General features: G+C 45.5%; 1 protein-coding gene across 2 annotated transcripts in view; it reads right to left on the reverse strand.

Annotated features, from left to right (window-relative positions):
- Positions 1-25,350, reverse strand: part of LIMD1 (LIM domain containing 1) — a 73,700-nt gene that overhangs the window by 13,182 nt on the left and 35,168 nt on the right. For both annotated transcript variants that reach the window (XM_060162182.1, XM_060162180.1), the window contains 2 exons: positions 23,357-23,458; positions 54-121 (listed from right to left, as the gene is read on the reverse strand). In XM_060162182.1, the coding sequence (XP_060018165.1) occupies positions 54-121; positions 23,357-23,458 (170 nt within the window). The remainder of the gene's footprint in view (positions 1-53; positions 122-23,356; positions 23,459-25,350) is intronic.

Raw genomic sequence — 25,350 nt, forward strand, 5'->3', positions numbered from 1 at the left:
TGCCTGACTCAGGGCAGGACTGAAAGGAGGGGAAGCTTGGGTGACAAACTCACCAGGAAGTCTTCCTCACAAAACACTTTGCCATTGACAAAATAAAAGGCTTTTCCTCTCAGCTTCCGGCCTAAGGAAAAAACACAAAGGCAGGGTAAACAGAAAATGTTAATATGCAGTGAAAAAAGAGAAAAGAAAGGCAAAATCTTTTAAAGCAGAAATAATAATAATACAAAATAATAATGCAAAAAATGCCAATTATCGATAAAAGTTTCTGGTTCCTGAAAGCTGCTGTGGTCCTTGGTAACAGGTAGACTCAGGCCAGAAGACAGGGTCCCCTGGTGGTTGCTGCCTGGCAGACTGACTTGGGAATCATCCCACACCCACTTCTCGCACCTCCTCTCTGCTGAGAAAGAAGCCAGCAAGACACTGGGTGACAAGATGGCAGAGGCATCCACATGTGGGGATACCAGGCTACAGTCTCCTGTGACACTGCCGTTTCCCACAGACATTGGGCATCATCACCTTTGACATATTCTCCAGGGGATGCTGGTGACAACCTATCGGGAAATTCCTATAAATTGGTCAGCTCTTATCTTCCTTACTTTCACATCTTTTTTCATCTGAACGACAGAAAACACACACTGTGGAAAAGATGATGATTTTTCCTATTTTCTCTTGATCTCAATGGGGTGGGTGGGACTGGGAAAAATTCAAAGCACCTTGACTCCTTAGATGTACCTTTAGTTTCCATAGAGCTAGGACACTGACAAGAATAGCACACTGTACCAATTCCTTGCATCCCTTATGGAAAAACACAATGGGCCACCTGTTCAAGGTAAGCGGAAGCATCTTTTTGGGAGACCCTGGATCTGTATTCAGCAGCAACCCAAGATCTGAGAATACCTGCAGGGCCACGCACAGATCACACCCAACAGACTCCGTGGAAGTTTCAAAAACTGAATGAATTCTAAACACTAGTGGAATCAAGCTCCTTAGGCCTAAAGTCACCTGAAACCAAAATCACCGATGTCGAAAATATTGATGGTGCTTGAGACACAGAGAAGTCCCCTCCCTACACAATGGGCCTTGCCTGTGACGCCCCAGAGCAGGCAAAGAGCACAAGGTAACGAGGGAGAGGTTGCTGATGAAGACTCATCGGAGCTCAGAGAGGACTCTGAAAGCATCAATGTAGGGGAAAAGCCACAAAAAGAAATAAATGAAACTACAAAAGCAAAAAACTCCAGATGGACTAAAGACCTCAGTGCGAAAAACAAAAGCTGTTACAAGAAAATACAGGCAACTGTCTTTGACTTGAGCACGGTAAGGATTTCCATGCACTGACCATCCACTTGCCTGCCTCTATACTAAGCTTAACAGGAAGGCCCTGACCTTCTCCTGACCTCGTCAGACCCTTTGCGGGGTGTTAGTTGCTGCCAGATTTACTGCTATCTCAATGTCTCCCCAACCCTCTGATGGGTTCCTCTAGAACGTTTTAATGCTCTGAGCATGTGCTACATCCCCTGAGGACGTAACTGTAATTTCAACTCGGCCTCAGACTAAGAGGTCTTGGTAGCAGTCTAACCAAGGGAAGGGCAATAAATGGAATAAAGGGAAAGGCAAGTCAGGGATAAGAAGATGGCTACAACATACAACATGGCATTAGTATCTAAAACATACAAAGAATATTAATAATCCTAAGAAAAAGACAAGCAACCCAATGGGGAAAAAGATCAAAGGAAGGTGTAGAGAAGAGAAAACTGTTATTGAATCCAAGCTAGTACTGCTTGCCCCACGACAGGCCAATAAATGGAGAGACGAGCCGTTGGGACAAGGAATAGCGACTTTATTCGGGAAGCCAGTAGACCAAGAAGATGGTAAACTTCTATTCCAAAGAACCACCGTGCCTGAGTTAGAATTCAGGCTCTTTTATACTAAAGGGGAGGGAGTAAAGCCGAACATTTCCTGGTTCCAGTCAGCCTCCAGAGGGGGATGCAGCCATTCACGGGTGGGCCTGTGAGCTAAACAAAGGATGTTTCCTGTGAGCTAAACAAAGGTATTTTAGCTTAATGCGCATTACCTGGGAGCCAGGGTTCCCAGAGATGGGCCATCATGTATACTTTAAGCTTAAAGGCAACATGCCTTTAAGGATTAACTTGTAATAGAATACAAAGGTTCTTCCCTATTACAAAACCTGTTAAACTCTAGGCAACAACCATTGAAAAAGATGTTCAATTCCACCACCAATCAGTGCATGCAAATTAAAACCACAATGAGAAGATAACTCATCCCTAGATGGGCAAAACTCACCAAGTCTGATAACTCCCTGTCTTGGCGAAGTTGTGAGACACAAGAGGGACCCTTTCACACTGCTGGTGGGAATGTCGATTGGCTTGACCACTTTGGGAAGAATTGGCAAGAGCCAGTTGACCTGAAAATTGACATTACCCACAACACACTTCTAGGGACACTCCTTGAGAAGCTCCCCCAGTGTGCAGAAGGAGGCGCATGTATGGATGTTCACTGCAGGGCTGAAATGAAAACTGAGAAACCCAGAGCACCTTCAGTGTTCACCAATATGGAAAAATTGATAAATACGTTGAGGAAGAATTTAGAGTTATATTCAATGGATGCGATACTAAACAGCAATCAAAATGAATGAACTAGGTCTGTATGTATCATTACGAATTGAACTGAAAATCCTCATATGCAAATGAGGAAAACTGTTCAACGATGCATTATTATGAGAGAGAGTGTATATGTCAGTTACATACACACAAAAACTAGTCCTATATATTGCCTATTGATACTTGTATATGAGGTAATAGTATAAAGGCTGGGATTGGAAGGATCCATACACTCAATTCGTAATAGTACCTGCCCTGGGGAAGGGGGAAATGGGACGGGAGGGGGAACCAACATGATTCCACTTTATCTGTAATATTCTTCTTCCTTTATTAAAAATAAGCCAAAATGACAACAGATAAATGTTTGTGCATTCTGGGTGATACGTAAATAAGGGTTATTTCCTATGGTACTTTCTTGTAGCTTTTTTTTTTCTTGTTGTTTTTAAACTGCACACACACAGCTTCTTTAGGTGAAACACTATAAACCAAAAGGCAAACAACATGCTAGAAAAAGCACCTGTACTATATGACAAACAGAACTTAACCCCAATATGCAAATTACTCAATTAACAGCCCAATATTTTAAGACTGGGCAAAGAATGGGGGGAAATGACAAAAGTAGTATGAATGACCAATGAATATAAAAGAATCCTTAACTTTTCTCATATTTTTTTATAACTGCAAACTAAAATGGTATACCAAGCTTTGTCTATCCAATTAGCAAAGGCTAAAAAGAATGACAGTGTTAGTAATGACATTGACAGACTGACACTCTCCACTCTGCAAGGAAAAGCAGAAACTGAAACAAGCTTTTTAAGACAAATTTAATATCAAATTTCAACAGAATTTAGAAAGTTTGGATTATTGTGACCCAAAAATTCTACTGCAGGAATTTATCCCAAGGAAATAATCAAATTGTTTAAAGGATCTTCATCGCAGCATCATTTATAACAGCTTACAAAAAAATGAGTGTCGGGCTTCCCTGGTGGCGCAGTGGTTAAGAATCTGCCTGCCAGTGCAGGGGACACAGGTTCGAGGAAGATGGGTCCAGGAAGATTCCCACATGCCATGGAGCAACTAAGCCCGTGCAGCACAGCTACTGAGCCTGCACTCTAGAGCCCACAAGCCACAACTACTGACCCCATGTGCCACAACTACTGAAGCCCGCGTGCCTAGAGCCCATGCTCCAGAACAAGAGAAGCCACCGCAATGAGAAGCCCGCACACTGCAAGGAAGAGTAGCCCCCGCTTGCTGCAACTAGAGGAAGCCCGTGTGCAGCAACAAAGACCCAACGCAGACAAAAATAAAATAAATTAAATAAGTAAATTTTTTTAGAAATGAGTGTCAACCAAATATCTAATTCTTATCAGATAAATTATGTACTATTACGAAGCCATATTAAAGAATGTGTTTCTGACAGGAAGAGGAGAGTGAAGAGAAAAAAAAAAAGATTGTTTTCCAAAAATATTTAGTGGAGAAATATTTAAAATACTGCAAAATGGGGTTAAAAACATCTGTGTGTCTGTGTGTGTGTGTGTGTGTGTACACAGACATGGATATACATACACACTTATATGCTCATACACAGTCATTATCTCTGAGTAAAGGAAATGGTGATGTTATTAGTTTTTTCCTGCAATGATTATGTATATTATTTTTATTGCCTGAAACAAACTTGAATGGAGTGAGAGAGTGTGAATGGCAATGAGGCATGCGTTAGAAGTCTTTAGTTCTCCAAAGTTTCCCTCCTGTCCTTACCTCAAAGTTGTTCTAGGAAGTTCTCATTCTAGAACCTTCACAAGCATTTCCCAACTAAACTAGGATAACAAGAATGAGTACCTACAGCTCAGTGATTTCAGGGTTCACTAACAGAACCCTGTGACAGCCATGGAAGTTAAACTTAATTACTTTACTGACTTACAAATTTCCCCTCTATAAAAAGATTCCACAGGGCTCAGTTTTAGAAAGGAAAATGAAAACTAACTAGAGTATCCTTTCTACCTTGTGTCCCTGCCAGGCTCGTGGTGAGAGCTTATGTCCTGCTTCCAGTCCCTCCCTGGCAGCCAAGGCGACAAGGACACAAACAGCCCACCCTAAGAGGAAAACAATCCCCACACCGTCTGGCTGCAAGTCCGTGCAGCGCCGTTGCTCTGCTGCTCTCTTCTGGGACGTCCCACTGGGATGACCTGGTTCTGATGAGAGGAAGGGAAGCGAGGTTGCAGCTACTGAGGAGGCCACTAGAGGGAGCAAGGAGGCCGTCTGGAAACGCACAGGACTTCCTAGAGAGAGGTGAGGCTTCTGAGGCAAGGCGTGGAGAACGCCCCGCTCTGGTTCCCGGAACAGGGTCAGGGAAGTTCTAAAGAATCTAAGCAGGAATTAGCTTTTTGATTTAACAGAGGGTAGATCACCTCTGTTCCAAAAATCATAGAGGAAAATCATCACACGTGCAACAAAAGTGTCGAACCCTCCAGCACTGTAAGAAACACAAAGTAAACAAGAGCTTTTCCCACTTATGATAACAACAAAGATTTTTTTAAACAGTCATATTCATTTGTGATGGCTGTCAGTGCATATTTCTGTAAGCTATAGAGGAGAGTGTAAAACGATTAACTCACCCTGGAGAGGAAACTTTAAAATGTTTATCTCTGACTCAATTGGGCTGTCTGGGACTTAGCTTAGGGAAAGAATCGGAAATGTGAATAAACGTTTACTTAGATCCAAATTGGCAGCCTTAGAGAAATGACCACATAAAACAAAACACATTTAAATGTAATATGTAGTCATTTAAAATACCAGTCAAATAAGTGTTTCATTGGTATTCGAAAATGCTTATACTATAGAAGGATACTCAAATTACATTAGTAAGTGAAAAAAGCAAGCTAGATAACTATATTTATAGTATAATTCCATTTCAGTAACCTATACCCATACACACACACCACTGATATGAAAAAAAAACTGGAAGACTGCATATTAAAACTAATAGTGGTGAGCACTGGCTGATGGTGTTACAGGGAAATTTCACTTCCTATTTTATAATTTTCTTTTTAAAACTTATCTTATATAGCACTGTCAGGTTGTATTAAAGGGAAATTTCACTTACCACTTTATACTTTTCAATATTTAAAATTTTTTTCTAGTATTTAGTACACTGGAAGATGGTATGAGAGAAATTTCTGCTTCATACATTTCTAGATTAAATTTCTCTGGAATTATGTATCTAATCTGAGAAACAATACTTTCTTCTTAATTTTTAAAAGAAAACTCTTACGTAATAATGTGAAAAGTTAAAAAAAAAAAAAAGTAAGATTCAACTATGTAAAGAAGAAATTCAAAGAAAAAAAGACTGGAAAGGAAATCTGTCCAAGAATGACAGTGCCTCTGAGGAGACATACATGGTAGGTATCTGTAGGATGTGGGGTGGTGTGGGGGGAATGTTCGCTAGTTGTTTGCTTCTTTATACTCTCCTACACATCCCCAAACTTTTGATAATGAACAGGTATCACTTTGATCATCATTTTAAAAAGTGCCCACTGGCTAGGCAAATCCTCTTTTTTTTTTTTTTGGCCACGCGGCTTGTGGGATCTTAGTTCCCCGACTAGGCATCGAACCCAGGCCCTCGGCAGCGAAAGCGCCAAGACCTAACCACTGGACCTCCAGGGAACTCCCTAGACAAATCCTTTTGCTGCCAGGCCCCAGAGCTGAGGAGTCCCATGTCCAGACCCCAGAGGCCAGGGGAGGGCTCAGAGGTTGCATCTGCATTTCCTTTATTACCAAAAAAAGAAAAAATATTTAAGACTCCGCCACAGTCCTGAGAAGGTGGGACCTTCCTCTGCTCCGAAGGACTCAAACTCCAGTTTTCACTAAAGTTTTAAAAGACACCCTGCATTTAGAAACTGGCTCCAACACCCATATTTAGTTTGCATTTTGTCAGAGTGAGAGAAAAAACTAACATCTGTTGATTGCCTTCTGTGTTTCAAGTACTATATTTAGAACTTTCATATACTAAAAGAAGTTTTAAAGGTGTCTGAAAACACTGCCACACATATCACTGCATCATTAACCCCCTTTCTGTCCACACCTGCCACATGCCTTTCACAGAGATGTTTCACAAACCACTCCGTGTCACCTACTCTAGGATTCAGCCAACACGGAAAGGGTTCACCCAAGAATTAGGCAGAAATACAACCTGTCACGTGTCAACATCACGGAGCACTGCAAAGATGCAGGAATTGCTTACTCTTGGGAATCACTGGAAATGACACCCAGGGTTGCTCCCAGCTCTCTGGGTTTCCTCTTCTCTTCATAAAAACACCATACTTACAGGTTAAAAGTTATCATCTCCATTTCATAAATTCCAAGGCTCAGAGAGGCTAGCCCAGGCAGTAAGTGGGCAGGTTGGAAGCCAGGCTGTCTGACGCTGACGTGCGTGCTTGTTCCATTGTGCCATGAGCCCGCCCGCACTATTTAATGCTTGCTGAGTGCACACCCCCACGTGGATTCCAGTTTCTCTCTTCCTACCAGGGAACGGAGAAGGGCATTTTCATTTCTTAAAGCACTTTCTATGTACTGGGCACTTTACCTACGTTGTATCTCTTTGTCTTGACAATTCTGTAAAATTCCCCTGCGATGGCACCCAAGCGGCTATAACGTGACTGGTGACTGACCCCCATCTTCTACCGCAGACACGTGGAGTGACAGTGAGGCCAGGCAGAAAACAGCAAGAAAACTCATCTTGAGAAGCAGGGAGGCAGAGAGAAGGTATCCTCCCATCTGAATCACTCCAGATCTAGCCAATGAAACAGAAACCAATGAACCTGGAAATTCCTGGAATCACGGCCTATGTCCTGAAAGTTTCAATCAAGTGCAGGACCCAGAATCACCCTCATTGACAAATAAGCTAGAGCAGTCAACCACCACTAGGTGGCGCCAGACCACAGCCACGACAGGGACAGGCGGGAGCAGCACTACCAGCTGAGAATTCCAGGCTGGCGGGTGTTGGAGGTTGGCGGGGGTCATTTCCTTAATCCTGCAATAACGTGACCCCACGCTTTAAGCAGGTTAACTTCACTTATCGCATTATATGCAGTTTTACTGAGTCTTCGTTTTGAAGATGGGGAAACAAAAGCTAAAGTGGTCAGGCAAACTTGGCTGTGTGTCTGAAGCTAAGCAGAAGAGCTGGGATTTGCACCCAGGTCTCACTAGTGTTAAGTCAACACCTTTCCCATCACAATATACTATCCCTTTGTCCCGGAACAAGTATTTCTCAGACTGTGGGAGGGGAAGAAGGTGGATTCTTGACCTTCCTAATCACACCTCTTCCCCACGCGACTCCCTTGAGTTGGTGACAAATGAGTTGGTGACAATCACTGTCCTTACACTTCCTATGGTGGCACATACTTGGAGCCAGCTGTGCCATGCCAGAGCTCATACACACCAGAAGATAAAACAATGGTCGAGGCGTGAACACCAGAAAATTAAGCCAGTGGTTCTCAAACTTTAGCATGCTTCAGAACCACCTGGTGAGTTTGCTAAAACACAGATTTCTGGGCCCCTCCCCAGGGATTCTGATTTAGTAGGTCTGGGAAGGGCCTGAGGATTTGCCTTTCTAATGAGTTCCCAGGTGATGCTGACTGTGCTGGTCCAAGGACCACACTTGGAGAACCACAGAGTTAGGCTATGCCCCAGGACTGTCTCTGAAGCAGCATCTCCACTTGAAGAGATTCATCTTGTTCAAACAAAGTGCTAAGACCTAGACCATCCCTATAACAATTAGCCTCAAACATAAAGCTGTTGAGAGGGAGGGTGTGCCCGGGTTACATCTTTATAACTCTAGTTTCAGAATCATCCTGCTTCTAGTTCCTGAAACAGGAAACGGATAGCGATATGCACAAGAAAAATATACCAAATAAAGAGCTTTTCCACAGCTTTAGAATACAGTACTCAAAGTTGCTCTTTATTTTCCGATCACAGCAATAGTTTATAAAATATTCACTAATAAATGTAAAGATTCATCGAGAATCCGTTCCAAAAAGTCACTTCCCATACATGCAGTGAATGAATATTTTATATATGCCTTCAGGGGCACCTTCAGATGAAAACAGAAAAATGTGGATAAAGTCAGTGTAGCTTGGTGAAGGAAACAGCAGTTGAGGATGACACAAAGAGAGGTTGGCCATTTAATGTGACAAATAAAACTAAACTTGCAATACTCACCATTCTCCCTTGTTTCTAGAAATAGAAACAACTCATCTATTCTGGAAAAGTAATTGGCCCTTGGCTGTAAGACTTAACCGCAAATTTCAGTTTCTAAAATATCTCCCTGAAAAGTAAAAATGCAAGGTTTTCCCAACAAGGAAGATACTTCCTGAGAAAAGTAAAAGCTATCAATTGTTTAGATCATGTTTTTATTGCACCGTTCCAACTGGTAACTTCTACCTGTGCCGTCCACAGTGGCTACCAGCCCATATGTGGCTACTGATATGTAACTGAATTAATTAAATAAAATAGCATTACAAATTCAGTTCAGGGACTTCCCTGGTGGTCCAGTGATAAAGAATCCGCCTTCCAATGCAGGGGACACGGGTTGGATCCCTGGTCAGGGAACTAAGATCTCACATGCCGCGTGGCAACTAAGCCCGTGCGCCACAACTACAGAGCCCACGCGCCCTGGAGCCTGCGCGCCACAACTAGAGAAGAGAAAAAACCCGTGCACCACAACAAAGAGCCCGCGTGCTCCAACTAAGACCCGAGGCAGCTAATAAATAAATAAATAATAAATAAATCTTAAAAAGAAAAAAGTCAGTTCAACTTGAACAAGCACATTCCAAGTCCCTGAAAGCCACTTGTGACCAGGGCAGCTACAGAACACTTGCATCAGCCACAAAGGTCTACCGGATCTACTGCTTCAAACAGCTTTTTCCAGAATAGGATAACGTTAGAAGGTATTGCTAACAACAAAGCAACAGAAAGAAACCAACCAAATTGGTTCGGCTCCAGTGAACAGATCAACCTGGATTCCACAGGCTCATCTTGCCCCAGGGGGATGAGGAACAGGAAGAAAGAGGAAAGTGGAAAAGCTCAGGCTGGGGTCCTTGGCTTTGCTACTTCCCAAGTGAGAGGCTGGCTGGGCACCTAAACCCCTGGGTTCCTCTGAAGAGGGTGCTGAGGAGAGGACAAAATCAGGGATCACAGTGGGGCCCAGCACAGCACCGGCTCATGCTAAGCATGTGACATAAGGCACTGTTGCCAGGATCCCTTCAAAAACCGTCAAGTTTTTTTTTTTTTTTTTTTTTTGGCGGTACGCGGGCCTCCCACTGCTGTGGCCTCTCCCGTTGCGGAGCACAGGCTCCGGACACGCAGGCTCAGCGGCCATGGCTCACGGGCCCAGCCGCTCCCCGGCATGTGGGATCCTCCCGGACTGGGACACAAACCCGTGCCCCCCGCATCGGCAGGCGGACTCTCAACCACCGCGCCACCAGGGAAGCCCAAAAACCCTCAATTATTGAAGCTAAAAGTCACATCCACTTCCATCTCCCTCTTTATCCAAATCCTCCAGGTCACTGTTCCCTTCTCAGTTTTTCTGTGGTAAAGGGCCAGGTCTTGGGGGTTTTGTTTTTAATTGCCACCTGTCAGACTTATTTTCTCGTAAAATACAATAATGTGGGAAAATGAAACATGAAATCCAAGCCTCAATATGCTCTGTCAAATTGTTATGAAAGTTTCCAGTTTCTGTTGAGAGTGTTATGAAAAGGCTCAATTTCTGTGCTTCTGTCCTTACTGGCCAGCACTGGTTGAGGACCACACTCTGAGTAGCCCACTCCTCACTGCAATCCTCTTCTCACTAGCCACTCCCCAGTCTTTTTTTTTCCTTACAGTTTTCCATGCCCACTATTCCAGACCATCATCATCTGAGTCAGAGGAAAGAACGCTGCACAGAGAAAAAATCCTGGAGATTCGCAGAGGGTCTCCTCTGAGGATTTAGCAGAGCACGGATCAGCACATGCATGTGAAGAAAATAACCACCGCTGGGGGTAAAAGACATCCGAAAGGATGAAAGAGAACAGTGCCTGGTGTGCACAAGGGCCGGAAACGGTCTATTCCCACCAGACAGACTGGGAAAACACATAATAATCCACGCAACACTGAGTAAAGTACTCAGAAAGGTTTTGCCCTGGGAGTGGGGCATCATTACCCCTAGACTGAGCTCTGCTCTAAACTCACTTAGCAAATCATAAAAACCACACTGGAAAGGATTACTGTTTCTAAATAAGTTATCTGCACCCCAGAAGATTTAATGCTCAAGAAGATTTAATGGAATGTAAAAATATCTATGACTCAACAAGGTATGATTCACAACATGTGGCATCCAATCAAAGATGATCAGGCATGTAAAGAGGCAAGAAAACACAACCCATAATGGAGAAAATAATCAATCTATGGAAATCAACCCAGATCTGACACAGACATTAGCATTAGTAAAGGAGGACGAGTTATTGTTATTCTAGTCCATATGTCCCAAAAGTTAAACAGTGACACAGAAGATATTTTTAAGAGGCCCAAATTGAACTGCTAGAGATGACAACTAAAATGTCAGATGAAAGATACACTGAATGGGATTAAAAGCAGATTACACATTGCAGGAGAAAATATCTATGACGTTAAAAGCATAGCAATAGAAACTGTCCAAAATGCAACAGAGAGGAAAAGAATCTAAAAACAAAAAGACCATTGATGGGGGGGGGAGAGATAAATTAGGAGGTTGGAATTAACATACACACACTACTATATATAAGATAGATGATCAACAAGAAAGCACCATATAGCACAGGGAACTCTACTTAACACTCTGTAACAATCTATATGGGAAAAGAATCTGAAAAAGAATGAATATGTGTATATGTATAACTGAATCACTATGCTGTACACCTGAAACTAACACAACATTGTAAATCAACTATACTCCAATTAAATTTTTTAAAAAAGAAAGAAAGAAAAGACCATTAAAGTGAGCCGTGGGACAACTTCAAGATGCCGAACCAAGGGGCCACTGGAGTCCCTGAAGGGGAAAGGAGGGTGTGGCAGGAAATCTGAAGAAATAATGGCCAAAAATATTCCAGATTTGATGAAGACCATACACTAACAGATCCAAAAAGCTCAACAAACCCCAAGCACAAGAAACATGAAAAGTGCACCAAGGGACATCATGATCAAACTTCTCAAAATCAACGATAAAGGGAAAATCTTAGAGGAAAAAGACATGTTACATACAAAGAGACAAAGATAAAGATGGCACTGGATTTCTGACTGAAAACAAAGCAAGTAAGAAAACAGTGAAACAACATTTTTTAAAAATGAAAGAACTATCGACCTAGAATTCCACACACAGCAAAAAATATCTTTTAAAACCAAAGTGAAGTACGGCTGAATTCAGACATTCAAAAGTTGAAACAATTCTGCACGGGCAGATCTGCATTACCAAAGGGAAAAAAAAAAAAAGTTAAAGGAAGTCTTTTTTTTTTTTTTGCGATACACGGGCCTCTCACTGTTGTGGCCTCTCCCGTTGCAGAGCACAGGCTCCAGACGCGCAGGCTCAGCGGCCATGGCTCACGGGCCCAGCCGCTCCGCGGCATGTGGGATCTTCCCGGACTGGGGCACGAACCCATGTCTCCTGCATCAGCAGGCGGACTCTCAACCACTGCGCCACCAGGGAAGCCCTAAAGGAAGTCTTTTAAGGAGAAAGAAAATGGTACCAGATGAAAATCTGGATTTAAACAAAGGAATGAAGAAGACTAGAAACAGTAACTGCATGGAAAAATAAGATTTTGTTCTCATTAGTTAAATCTCTTTAAAAGATAATTGACTACAGCAATGGAAGAAAACTGAGAGACCGGAAGTAAACCCTTACATTTTAGGGTCAATGAATTTTTGACGAATTTGCCACAACAATCCAATTGAGAAAGAACGGCCTTTTCAACAGACGGGGCTGGGAAAACTGGCTATCCACACGCCAGAGAATGAACCTGAACTTCTACCCCAAACCACATACAAGAATTAACTCAAAATAGATCCAAGAGCTCAACCTAAGAGCTAAAAACTATAGCTCTCAGGGCATGAATCTTTGTGACATTTGGTAGGTCTATGTTTTCTGAGATAAAGCACCAAAACCACAAGAAACAAAAGAAAAAATAGATAGATTAGACTATATCAAAATTTAAAACTTCTGTGCTGCAAATAATAACATCAGGAAAGTGAAACAACAGTGCACAGAATAACAGAAAACATTGGTAAATTATATATCTAACAGGATATCTACATGTAGAACATATAAAGAACCATTAGATCTCAATAATAAAAAGACAAATAACCCAATTAAAAATGGCTAAGGGGGGACCTTCCCTGAGAGTCCAGTGGTTAAGACTCCGAGCTTCCAATGCAGAGGGCGCAGGTTCAATCCCTGATCGGGGAACTGAGTTCCCACATGCCATTCGGTGCAGCCAAAAAAAAAAGGGTAAGGGATCTGGATAGACATTCATCCAAATAAGACATACAAATAGGCCATGAAAAGATGCTCCATGTCAGTCATCAGGGAAATGCAAATCAAAACCACACTGAGATTCAACTTCACGCTCACTAGGATGGTTAGAATCAAAGTCACACAATCACAAGTACTGGCAAGAATGTGGAGATACTGGAACCCTCGTACACTGCTGGTGGGAATGTAAAATGGTGCAGCCATTTTGCAAAACAGTGCCTCAAAAAAGTTAAACATAGAGTTACCATATGACACAGCAATTCCACTCCTAGATATCTATCCTAAAGAACTGAAAAAATATGTCCACACAGAAACATGCACAAGAATCTTCATAGCAGCCTTATTTATAATGGCCAAAAAGTGGAAACGAGTGCCCACTGACTGATGAATGGATAAATAAAATGTGGTCTATCCATACGATGGATTATTATTCAGCCATAAAAAGGAACGGAGGGACTTCCCTGGTGGCGCACTGGTTAAGAATCCGCCTGCCAATGTAGGGGACACGGGTTTAATCCCTGCTCCAGGAAGATCCCACATGCCGCGGAGCAACTAAGCTTGTGCGCCACAGCTACTGAGCCTGCACTCTAGAGCCCATGAGCCACAACTACTGAGCACGCGGGCTGCAACTACTGAAGCCCGCGTGCCTAGAGCCCGTGCTCCGCAACAAAACAAAACAAAAAGAAGCCACCACAATGAGAAGCCCGCGCACCTCAACGAAGAGCAGCCCCCGCTCACCGCAACTAGGGAAAGCCCACGCACAGCAATGAAGACCCAACACGGACAAAAATAAATAAATTCGTGAATAAATAAATATTTTAATAAATAAATATAAAAGGAATGAAGTTCTGATACATGCTACAACATGGATGACTCTGGATCACATTATGCTAAGTAAAGAAGCTAGTTACAAAAGACCACATACATATGACTCTATTTATATGAAACATCCAGAGTAGGCAAATCTATACAGGAGTGCTTGCTTAGGGCCAGAAAAAGAGGGACAGGGAATGGGGAGTGAAAGCTTATGGGTACAGGGTAATGGATAATGCCACCTTTATGCCCTCCAACATTTCCTCAGTGCTAACTGTGTGCCCTGCATTATACTAAAGGTGGCAGATCAAGGGTAAATCAAGGTCAGTTAAACACTGTCCCCGTTCTCACAAAACTGACCACAGAGGGGGAGGCATAGACCCCTGCCAATAGTTTCAATCTAATCATAATTCAAAACACCACAAGACAGGTAAATGAACAAGGTGTGTATGAAACCTGCATCAGAGGAGCCACAGCAGAGATCACAATGGAGGACATCGCTTGCAGAGTGATGCGTACCTGGTGGGATGAAGTGTGAGGGCGACAAGACGGGTAGGAAAGGGTGGGTGATGTTTAGTGTGGCCGGAGGTTCCGAAGGACACAGGGTGGAGGAGACAGTGGCAAGAGAGCACACAAGAAAGGGTTGGAACTACTTGAAGGAATGTGTTCAATGTCAAGTAAAGGAATCAGACTATGATGTCATGAGAAGAAGTGGCTGAGGTCTCAGAGCAGGGGAGTGGTCCCCTCACAGCTGTGCTCAAAGGCCAGCTGTGTGGATGGAGGTGGGCAGGGCAGCAAACAGGACCTGAGGCAGTCAGGAGGGACAGCAGTGATCCACAAGAGGAACAGAGAGGGTCTTCCCCCAGTGGGGCCCCCGGACCCCCGCCGGCTTGCAAACCCCCCAACAGTGGACACTGCAGGGGCTGCTGCTTGCACGGTCTGTCCTGGCAATGGATTTGCCAGACTCCCAGGCTGCTCAGTGCCCCGGAGGTGCATCTGGTGCTTGAAAACCTGATCACAGGATCCACGCCTGGCTCATGTGGTAATAAGGATTCTCTTCCCCTTTAAACTTTAACTGGCAGGAAGATTGCATTGGCTTTGAGTCATCAAGTCAACAGAAGACCACAGAGCAATGAGGAAGAAGCATATGACGTACTTCTAAATGGAACAAACAGAACATAAAAGCAAGTACTGTGATGACAACCTGGCAAAAATGATGTCCATGTGGGTATAGCCAACATTATTTTGGTTTGGTTTGGTTTGGGGTTATGGGTGATTTTCTTCTTCCACATGTATTTTTTTTACAATGTGACTATATTGCCTTTGTGACGCATAAAGTAAAAACAATAAACTTACTGTTTCTTATTAATAAGTGAACTATGGCTTAGGAGTAGAGACTTTACCTACAATGTCCAATATGGTAGCCACTAGCCACGTGTGGCTATTTCAATTTAAACTGAATTAATTAAAATGCAATAAAAATGTCAACTCCACAGTCACACTAGCCACGTTTCAAGCACTCAAAAGTCACATGCGGCCGTGGCTACCCTACTGGACGGTGCACGTCTAGAGCTCAGAAAAGCAGCCAGGGAGCTGGGGGACAAATGATGGTAAGTGGGTGGGGGTGAGGCCAGTCACACGGCCACAGACAAGATCCCAGCTGACTGCATCGGACCCCCTGGGATGCTCGTCACGCACGCGCGCGGGCCTCTGCTCTGTAGACTTCAGGAATCAGGATGTCTGCAGGTGGAACAAGCTTCTCGGGACTGGGGCTGGTGTTCGGTAAAGGTGAAGACCAGAGAGGTGGCAAGAACATAGACTTTGGAGCCACCTGGACCTGACTCGGGACCCCAGTCCCCCACAGACCAGCTATGCAACCACTCTGGGGCTCCACTTCCTCTTGTGCAAATGAGTGTGGCTGGGAAGCAAATGAGGGGCGTGAGATGACCGAGCAAATATTCTGCAAACAGTGGCTCATAGTACAACCCGTGTCAGAGGCATCAGAGCACTGATAGAAAGCCTGGGTGCAGATGAAATTGTCAGTATATATACGGGGAAGGCAGAGGAGGAAGACAGAGAGAGGGAGGGAGGTTGATCGGCTATAAGGAATTGGCTCCCATGATTATGGGGATTGACAAGTCCCAAGATCTGCAGTCAGCAGGCTGGAGGCCCAGGACAGTGATGCTGTAGCTCCAGCCCAAAGGCAGGAAACAACTGGTGTCCCTGTTCCAGGCAGTCAGGCAGGAGGAAGTCCCCTCACTCCAGAAGTGTCTACCTTTTCGTTCTATTGAACAAAACTGATTGGGTGAGGACCACCCGCATAAGGGAGAGCTTTACTCAGTCTACCAATTGTTACTCCACCAAGAAACCTTCACAGACACCCAGAATGATGTTAGACCAAACTCTGGGCACCCCATGGCCCAGTCAAGCTGACACACAAAATTAACCATCGCCGGGCCAGAGGTGGGGACGGAAGTTTAAGAGAACGTTTGAGAGACAGAACATTTAAGAGAGAAGAGATGCCCTTAGCAAGATGAGGGCACAAAGGAGGCCCAAGCAGTAACTGTGGTGCCACAACAAAGCTCAGTTTTCCGTAAAAGACCTCACTCCCTAAATCCAGGGTTCTGGGTCCGAGATGAGGCACCCAGTGTAACGTCATGTGCTTATCAGGGTGTGGTGAGCCCCGTCGTGTCAGAGCACCCTCCATTCTGCTCTTAGAGTTGAGGACACACTGGGTACCACCAAGTCTCACCGTTGGTCTGGGATTATTGAAGGAAAGGGTGCAGATTTCCACCCAAACTATGCGTGTGCAAATATAAGAAAAGTGTTTGGAATGCAGGTGTGGCAATTAATGATACAGGTCGCACTGGAGTCACCCTCACCACATAGCTTAAAAATTCCAGACTCCTTTAATGTCACAGGCACAAAGAAGCTGATGTTCTCTCACTGTCAGGGACATCATGGCTTTTCATTGCATCAACAAAGTCTGACCTGGGAAACCAAGTCTGCTCCCAATTCTGGTGCACGCAGCAGAACTGGGTTTGCTGGAGAGGGACAAGTGACCGTCTGATGACACGTCAAGTAAAAGCCACCCCTCTGCTCTCCTGCAACCCGCACAGCCCTTTGCCCAGCTCCGTCTATTTTGGTCGTTTCCTGATTCCACCCTCACCCGCTGATTTCCTTTGTATCTGCCCACTGTCCCTTCCTCACTTTCTTGATCTTCAGCTTTTCCCCTAGATCCAGCTGACTCATTCAGCTCGCACACAAATGCTGAATCTGATGAGGAATATTGGGATGACTCAACAGCTCAGAAATTCAGGGATCAAAGCCCTTAAAAAGGAACAGACCTCTAATCAAAGCCCTTAATCCACTTCTCTCCTACGGGTACATCCCACCCACTACTGAATTCTAGCTCCCCTATTCCAAGTACAAGGCCACTCTTCTGCATTCACAAGTCAAAAGTATCCCCAAACCCAACCTTTGCTGTCACATAGCCCCCAGGCAGAGATGAACCTGAGATGTCATGGCAAGATCCAGTGTCTCTCTAAGCAAAGCTAATTTGATACGGTGGCTGCAAGCAAGGGCTGTGGGTCCACACGGTCCTGGGTTCAAGCGCCAACCAGGCTATTTAACATCGATATAACCAACCACAAGCAAACTAAACTCTCCAAGCCTCTGCTCGTCTGTGAAATGAGAGTAATAACAATGCTGAACTCACTGGGCTGTTAACAAGGATTTAGTGAGCTACTGCGAGTGAGAGGATCGGGCAGGGTCAGGCCGAAAGTAAGCTAGAAAGCTCACCTGCGAATTACTTACAAATATTGAGATGACTCTTAAGAAAGCGTGCCTGCCATGAATTAAAGGGAGACCTCCCTAACTCAGGCTCAACTATTTCAGAATCTGGGCATCTCCAAAGGCTGGGCTGGTGAGGAGGCATATACAAAGTCCATGAAAAAGGTTAACATGATTTCAGAGGCAGTGCTTAGACTTGGTAAGAGAAACAAAACCACCACCAAGAACCCTGCCGCACTTCAGATGTGAACTCACTGATGGATGAATCACCAATCACTGATTTACTCACTAAGAACCTCCGTCCCACAGCTCTGGGCTCATTTCTAGTTGCTCCATTTACCTGAAGGAATGAAATGGCACTTTCTGGTGTTCTGGACGCAGGATCTCACTAACTCTGTTAGACAGACTTTCCCAGATGGGGTCTAAATAAATGTGTGAGATTTCACTATAAAACCCCTTCACAACCTTTAACAGGCATGGATGTTGGGTTTTGGGAAGGTGGGATGGGCAGTGGCATATATTCTTATTTTTGTTGTGTTTTTTCCCTAAGTGCACCACCAACTCAGGTACGTAAACACTAGGTCACAACACTCAAGAGTCACCTGTTCTGGCCATGACCTGCACATCCCAGCCCTGTTCTGTCAGTGGACCCCATCCGGCCCCCAGCTGCCTTCCTCTGAGCTCAGGCCTGTGCTGGGCATAATCCCCCTCAGCCTCAGGACTGCCTGCCCCCCAAGCCCTACCCCAAAGACCAGGGCACCCGTGTGGTCTACTGGCTTCTGGGGAGGAGCAGGTCGTATCTCGTCCATCGTTTTCCAACTCACACAGCTAAAAAGCAGTAGGGGCCGTGAACATGGCGAACTGGTTTCCCCATGACTCCAGGATGGAATTTATTTAGTCTTTACAAAATGAACAAAATCTTACTTTCTGGGCCTAAAACGGCCTGGGGTGAGGACACAGAGCCTGGCCTCCCTCTGCCTCATAGTCTATCCTGGAAGGTGCCGAGGAGACGTCACTTGACCCCCCAAGTCCAGCACCCTTTTTCTTCCTTCTTGTTCCGCCTCTCTCGAGCCACAGACAGGCGCCAGCTTCTCCTCATTCAGGCCACTTGACACATGGTGTCCAGACACATGGCACATGGCTGCTGGCCAAGGCCATGCCTACCCTCCCCCCACCCATGCTGTGCCAACGGCTCCTGAGAGCATCCAGTCGGGGGGCCTGGCCACCTTGGGTGGGCAGAGCCGAGGTGGGAGAGGGAGACCCAAAGCACACATCTCCATGGCAACCAAACACACCCGCTGCCGAGGGAGGAGCATGTCAAAAAAACTTTAACAAACCACATAAACGCCCACGCATCGTGCCCTGAATGCTTGCTTCTGGGAACGAACACCAAGGAAACAACTCAGCAGAGGGAGAAAAGCACACAGGCACAAAGACATTCACTGGGGCCACGTGTAATAACCAACAGACCCGAGACATGGAGACACTCGCTCCCTGCCATCAAACCGAGGAACGGCTCAGGTGACAGCTATGTAACTGTTAAAATGATTATTATGAAGAAGACTACAAACTAGGGTGAATTTATGACACAATATTAAATCAAAAAGGATACAATACTGGTTTACACTCTATCATCACAACTCTAAAAAATGTGTATAAATCTGGACAAAATCTCGAAGGGAAAATATTAGTGAAAATACCTGTTCTAGAATGATAACAAACCAGGTTACTGTCTTTCAACTTTTTTGTGGCTGTCATGTTGTTCCCACAACTAAAAATGGACTAAACATTGTTGCTTGTTGGCAGATGGGGAATTGGCCGAGGTGCCCGGGAGAACTTGCACCATCCGGAGGCGGAGGTTTGTCTGGGCGTGTAAAACACCTTGGGATCCTCCTGGGACAAAGGATGAACGGCGTGTAAGGAACTGCTCTAGGGCTGTCTCCGGGACACGAGACAGTCTCTCATCTCTGATGAGGTGAGGACTCTCTGCCCCACCCCTCTGAAGGGAGCTGCTGACTCATGACCACTTAGCCACGTCCAGGATTGACTACTTAGCATCCCATAACTTACACTGCAGTCATCGGCCCTTTTGTTTCAGTGTTGTCCCTTTTGGGGTGTGGGACGGGGACAAAGGCACCTTCGGCATGTCCTTTTTGCTGCTCACGAAGGGAATAAATTGTCTGAACCTAGAAGTAGCTTGTTTTATCTTTACTGATCAGATCAGTCGGGACTTGGCCTGGCCTTGTAAGTGCATGTGAGCTCTCAATAAGATCCCGATATTATGTTTTAATAAAGTATCAATAAGGCCCAAGAAGTGAGTGTGTGCACATGCCGGTGTGTGTGCATGTGTGTGTACCTACAGAAATACATCTTCACGGTGTTTCAGGCTAGATTATTCTCATAAATGAAATGGGAAAACACGCTCACACACATATATACAGTACGCTCTCACACACACTGTAACCAACCAGACAAACAGATGTGCAAGGCTAACCTAATCTGGATTCAGGAGCCATGGATTCAGCTCAACTGCTAGGTTTTCAACCTCGAGAAGTCTCTTTCCCTCTCTGACCCCAATTTTCTCTTCCCCAACGAAGGAGGGGACGGACTGGATAAGAACCCGGCCCCCACTGTGCTGTGTCCACGCGCCGAGGCTCACACAGACATCCTTGAGGACTCGCAGAGGCAGGACGGGGGCCACCCTGGCACCTCCTTCTGCTGAAAGCAGTTACTGGCAGCAGTAAGTTAACTGAACAAAGGCAAGTCACTTCTGGCGTCCACGAGAAGCTGCTCAGGCACGTGCCTGGGTCTCCAACTGCTCCCTGTGAGTGGGGAGGAAGCTGTATGTTTACCCACAACAGGAATGCCACCACACTCACTTTCTGATGGAACTCAGAGCTTCCTTCAGCAACTCTGCTCTAGGGCCTGGTTTGCTGGCAGCACCAGAATCGCAGACAGTGGTTCATTGTTTATGTGAGAAGGTAGGGCATGCCTAGTTCAGGAGAAACGGTTCTTTCCTGCTTGGGGAACAAGGAAGGCTTCCTGGAAGAGGAGGCATTGGAGCTGGGTCCTAAAAGCTGGACAGAATTTAAATGCACGAAGTGAGTGGGGAAAGGAGGTTCCAGGGAGTGAATGGGGAAGAGACAAATTGTCTCACTGTGATAAGGAAGTAGGAAGCAATAAAACACAGACCAGACCACAAGGGCCTTAAATGCTAGAACAAGCAAAATCCCAAAGCAGCTGTCTTCCTGAGTGTTTGTGTTTGTCATAATTTGACAATAAACTCAGCCCATTAAGGAACTGCCAGCTAGTTAAGCAGCCACTGGTGGAATCAACAGACTCACCAGTAGTTTTTGCCCCCCAACAACTTTCTAGTTCAAATGGTAATTGCTTGAGATATAAAAACAGCCTCTACTTAATATTTATTTTCTTTTTTCCTGGAAGATAGAGCAAATATTAAGAAACAGTTACAGGAGCCAAAAGTCAAAGATAATTTTTAAAAGAAGGTGTGATCACAACTCTTTACAGATAAAACGCAAACACAGGTCAAAGATTTTATTTAATTCATCATTGAATAAGAGACCAATAAGATGTTACAACTGGGAGACAGCAAAGAACCATCCACATGCAGGCCATCAGAAATGCTGAAGTAAATTTGCTTAATGGGTGCAAAACTGGTCAATCTCTGCCAGACACAGTTTGTGTTGCTGTGGACAGGAATCACGGGCCTTGCCGTCAAGATTCTGCAACTTATAGAGTGTAACACAGCTCAAAGGCAAGGAAAGGCCCAGAGACCCAGGGAATCCAATAACCAGAAAACTCCTACATTTCCACTGCGGACGCTCGGGAGACTGTGTGATCCATCTCAAAGTCTTTCACAATTTTCCCTACAAAGGTGAGTAACGATCAAGGCGGAAACTCTTAGGCATGTGTTTTATGGGAAATCACAGTGAGGATGAAGCCTAAGGTTTGGAACCGGGCATATGCCTGTGCCACCAAGGCATGGCAGGCCCATGCCCACCTGGTGAACTTCAGACTAGGAACCAGAGAGCTCTTGCGGGCTGTGCCACAAACCAGCCGAGAAAGTCCCTCCTCTTTCCGTCTCCGGAGGCTTCTAAAATGAGAAGCTTGGCACTAATCCCAGGTACTCGGTTCTGGCCACACCTGGGAGTCACCGGAGGAGCTTAGAAACAATACATGTGCCCCACTCTAGAAACCTCACCCCTAGGGCTTCTGATTCTGCTGGTCAGGGTGGGGCTGGGGCATCACTGGCTTTTTTTTTTTTTTTGGCTGCATTGGATCTTCATTGCTGTGCGTGGGCTTTTCTCTAGTTACGGCGAGCGGGGGCTACTCTTCGTTGTGGTGCGCGGGCTTCTCATTGCGGTGGCTTCTCTGTGAAGCACGGACTCTAAGCATGCGGTCTTCGGTAGTTGTGGCACACGGACTCAGTAGTTGTGGCTCGCAAGCTCTAGAGCACAGGCTCAGTAGTTGTGGCACACGGGCTCAGTAGTTGTGGCTCGCGAGCTCTAGAGCACAGGCTCAGTAGTTGTGGCGCGCGGGCTTAGATGTTCTGCGGCATGCGGGATCTTCCCAGACCAGGGCTCAAACCCGCGTCCACTGCACTGGCAGGCGGATTCTTAACCACTGTGCCACCAGGGAAGTCCATCACTGGCTTTTAAAATCTCTCCCCCAACCCTCCCATGATTCTAATGAACTGCCAGGACTGAGGACCTCTGGGCCAGAAGATAAGACCCCCTGGTCCCGGACTCTCTTTGGCTTTGTTGTAATGTTTCCTTTTAATAGACAGCTGCCAGCCTTGGTGTAGAAGTGGAGATGTCAGTGGGACATTTTTCAAAAATGCTCCTCAAAATTAATCTTTGGTAGAGACCGTGAAAAAAGCACAATTCATGGCTCCGTCAGACTTCGCAAACAGCCTGCAATGTGTTAGAATCTTCCACTGTGGATGCCATCAGTTCAATGAGCAGTTTGCTGAGCTGAACGCAGGCCTAGTTTCCTGGTTTGCTGCTTTAGGCATAATGCCCATAATGCAGTACAAAGATGCCCAGAGGTGTTTGCTAAGAGGCATCGATACGTGTGTGGCATGCATACACACAGGCATTCACGCACACGCTCACACTTCACAATGAACAGCAGCCTCCAAATGAAAGATCGGGGCCAAAGAGTTGTGAAAGGACCCTGCTTCACACAGGGGTAACTGACTGACTGGTCCCCGCAGTGGCGGAGAAAACTGACAACAGGGCAGACAATGGTGAATCCCAGAGCTTTCCTCCCGACTCTTCTGAGACCTCTGATATGCATTACAAACCTGATGTTATTAGGGATTGCTCCACTACCACCAGAGTGGGCCCCAGGCAAACCCTGGTACTCTGTGATAAGTCAGCTTACCCTGATGGGCCTTGTGTTGGTGGTACAAAACCCTGTTCTAGAGGACACTGTCCTGTCTTCCCATAGGACCATGGAGGGACATGGGCCAAGTGTCTCCAGGAAGGATGCTCTTCCGTCTCCTCCCTTCCTGGTTCCCTGTGTTCCTTACCCTGTCCCTCAACACACACACACACACACACACACACACACTTACTGCAGGCCGCACAGGTGAAGCACGCGTCGTGGTAGAGGTTCCCCATGGCCTGGCAGGCCTGGCCGGCCCCAAACACCCCCTTGCTGCATTTCACACAGGCTCCTGCAAGGGAAAGAACACGGCAGTGAGTCAGGAGGGAAACAGTGTAAAGTGAGTGATAAAAAGCCAATGGACAGGGCTTCCCTGGTGGCGCAGTGGTTGAGAGTCCGCCTGCCGATGCAGGGGACACGGGTTCGTGCCCTGGTCTGGGAAGATCCCACATGCCGCGAAGCGGCTAGGCCCGTGAGCCATGGCCGCTGAGCCTGTGCATCCGGAGCCTGTGCTCCGCAACGGGAGAGGCCACAACAGTGAGAGGTCCGTGTACCGCAAAAAAAAAAAAAAAGCCAATGGACAAAGCAAGATACCCACCCCTTCCCCCAACCAGCCCATCACCAAATCCGGAGGATTACTCCTTTGCAATGTCTTTCTCTCATGCTCTCTCCCTCCGTCAGCCTTTCAACTATCAGTTCTTTCCACTGCAGGAATCAGGCCCCAGGCTCGTGTTCAGGCCCCCTCCACACCAGTGTGCTAATGTTCAGAACACCTCCACTTCTTCCATCTCCTCCGTTGCCCAAAGCTTTCAAAGCCTCCCACCGTTATAAGACAATGTCCAAATGCTGCACCAGGATTACAATATGCCAAATACACAGGTTGGGCAACTTCAAACAAATTATTTCCTTTAATTTACAATGGGAACCACCAACGGGGATTTACTAACCTCACTTTTTACAACGAGTGATCAGGCCCCCAAGCCCCAGGTCTCTCAGACTGCAAGCCCAGTGCTCTGCCCTGCGCCTGCCCCTGGCCACTGGGTCTCAGCTCCTCGCCTTTGCTCGGGGCTCCCCTGTCTGTGCCCTATGCCCACTCTTCGGTTCCTTTATATGGTCCCTTATGTGGGCCAGTCCAGATAAAAGGAGGTGTTGGAATCTCCCTTCCAAAGAACTCCCCCATTATAGTCAAATGAAAAAGATCACAATTATGTAAATAATGCATGAAATTTTTTTTAAAAGATTCAAGAAGGAAATATAGCAAAACTGTAAAATTATGGCTGGTTTTACTTCTTTCCATCTTCTGTATTAAAAAAAAAACTTACAAGGGCAGGCATTGTTATAGCTGAAAAAAGTCTAGTCTCAAAAAGTGTTTGGATCTGTTTTTTTTAATTTTAAAAAATTTTTAATTTTTTGGCCGTGCCGAGTGGCTTGTGGGATCTTAGTTCCCTAACCAGGGATTGAACCCGGGCCCGTGGCACTGAAAGCATCGAGTCCTAACCACTGGACTGCCAGGGAATTCCCCTGGATCTGTTTAAATACACTGTATAATGTTAAAATTTTTGAAAAATCAATTATACATCTCTATACACTTTATATATAAAATATATATAACTAATTTTTCAAAAATTTAAATATATATAAAAAGTTCCCCCGGCATCCATCAGGGTAGCCAGCTCATGTCCTTGGTCAGGGGCTCAGCCAGCCTTTTCTAGCTCTGCTTCCCATCTGTCAGGCTGCAAATCCCCAGCCACATTCTGCCTACAGGGCAGAAAGCCCTGTGTTTCAGAGTTCTTATCATTTCAAGTTGATAAACTGCATCACCTTCAAAGGAAGTCCAAACTAACACATCCTTCATGAAACACGCCCACACCAACCACACCAGGTGCACAGAGAACACACTCAGCCCAGGGCCCTCACGTCGCTTCACCAACACTCCCTTAGGAAGCAGGTGATGCCGTCTGTAGGAACAGTACTGGGTCAGCCGAGAAAACTGGCTCTTGGGGGAATTCGCTTATGGAAAGTTCTAGGGATCACAAGTGGTGGTTATTTGTAGTTCTTCTGCTTTAACATTTTATTATGAAAACTTTCAAGCATGCAGAAAAATGGGAAGAATCATACAGGGAACACTCATATGCCCACCACCTCAATTCTACAATTGTTAGCATTTTGCTGCCCATCCCTTAA

Source organism: Lagenorhynchus albirostris, chromosome 10 (assembly GCF_949774975.1).
Source record: "Lagenorhynchus albirostris chromosome 10, mLagAlb1.1, whole genome shotgun sequence".
NCBI classification, from domain to species: domain Eukaryota; kingdom Metazoa; phylum Chordata; class Mammalia; order Artiodactyla; family Delphinidae; genus Lagenorhynchus; species Lagenorhynchus albirostris.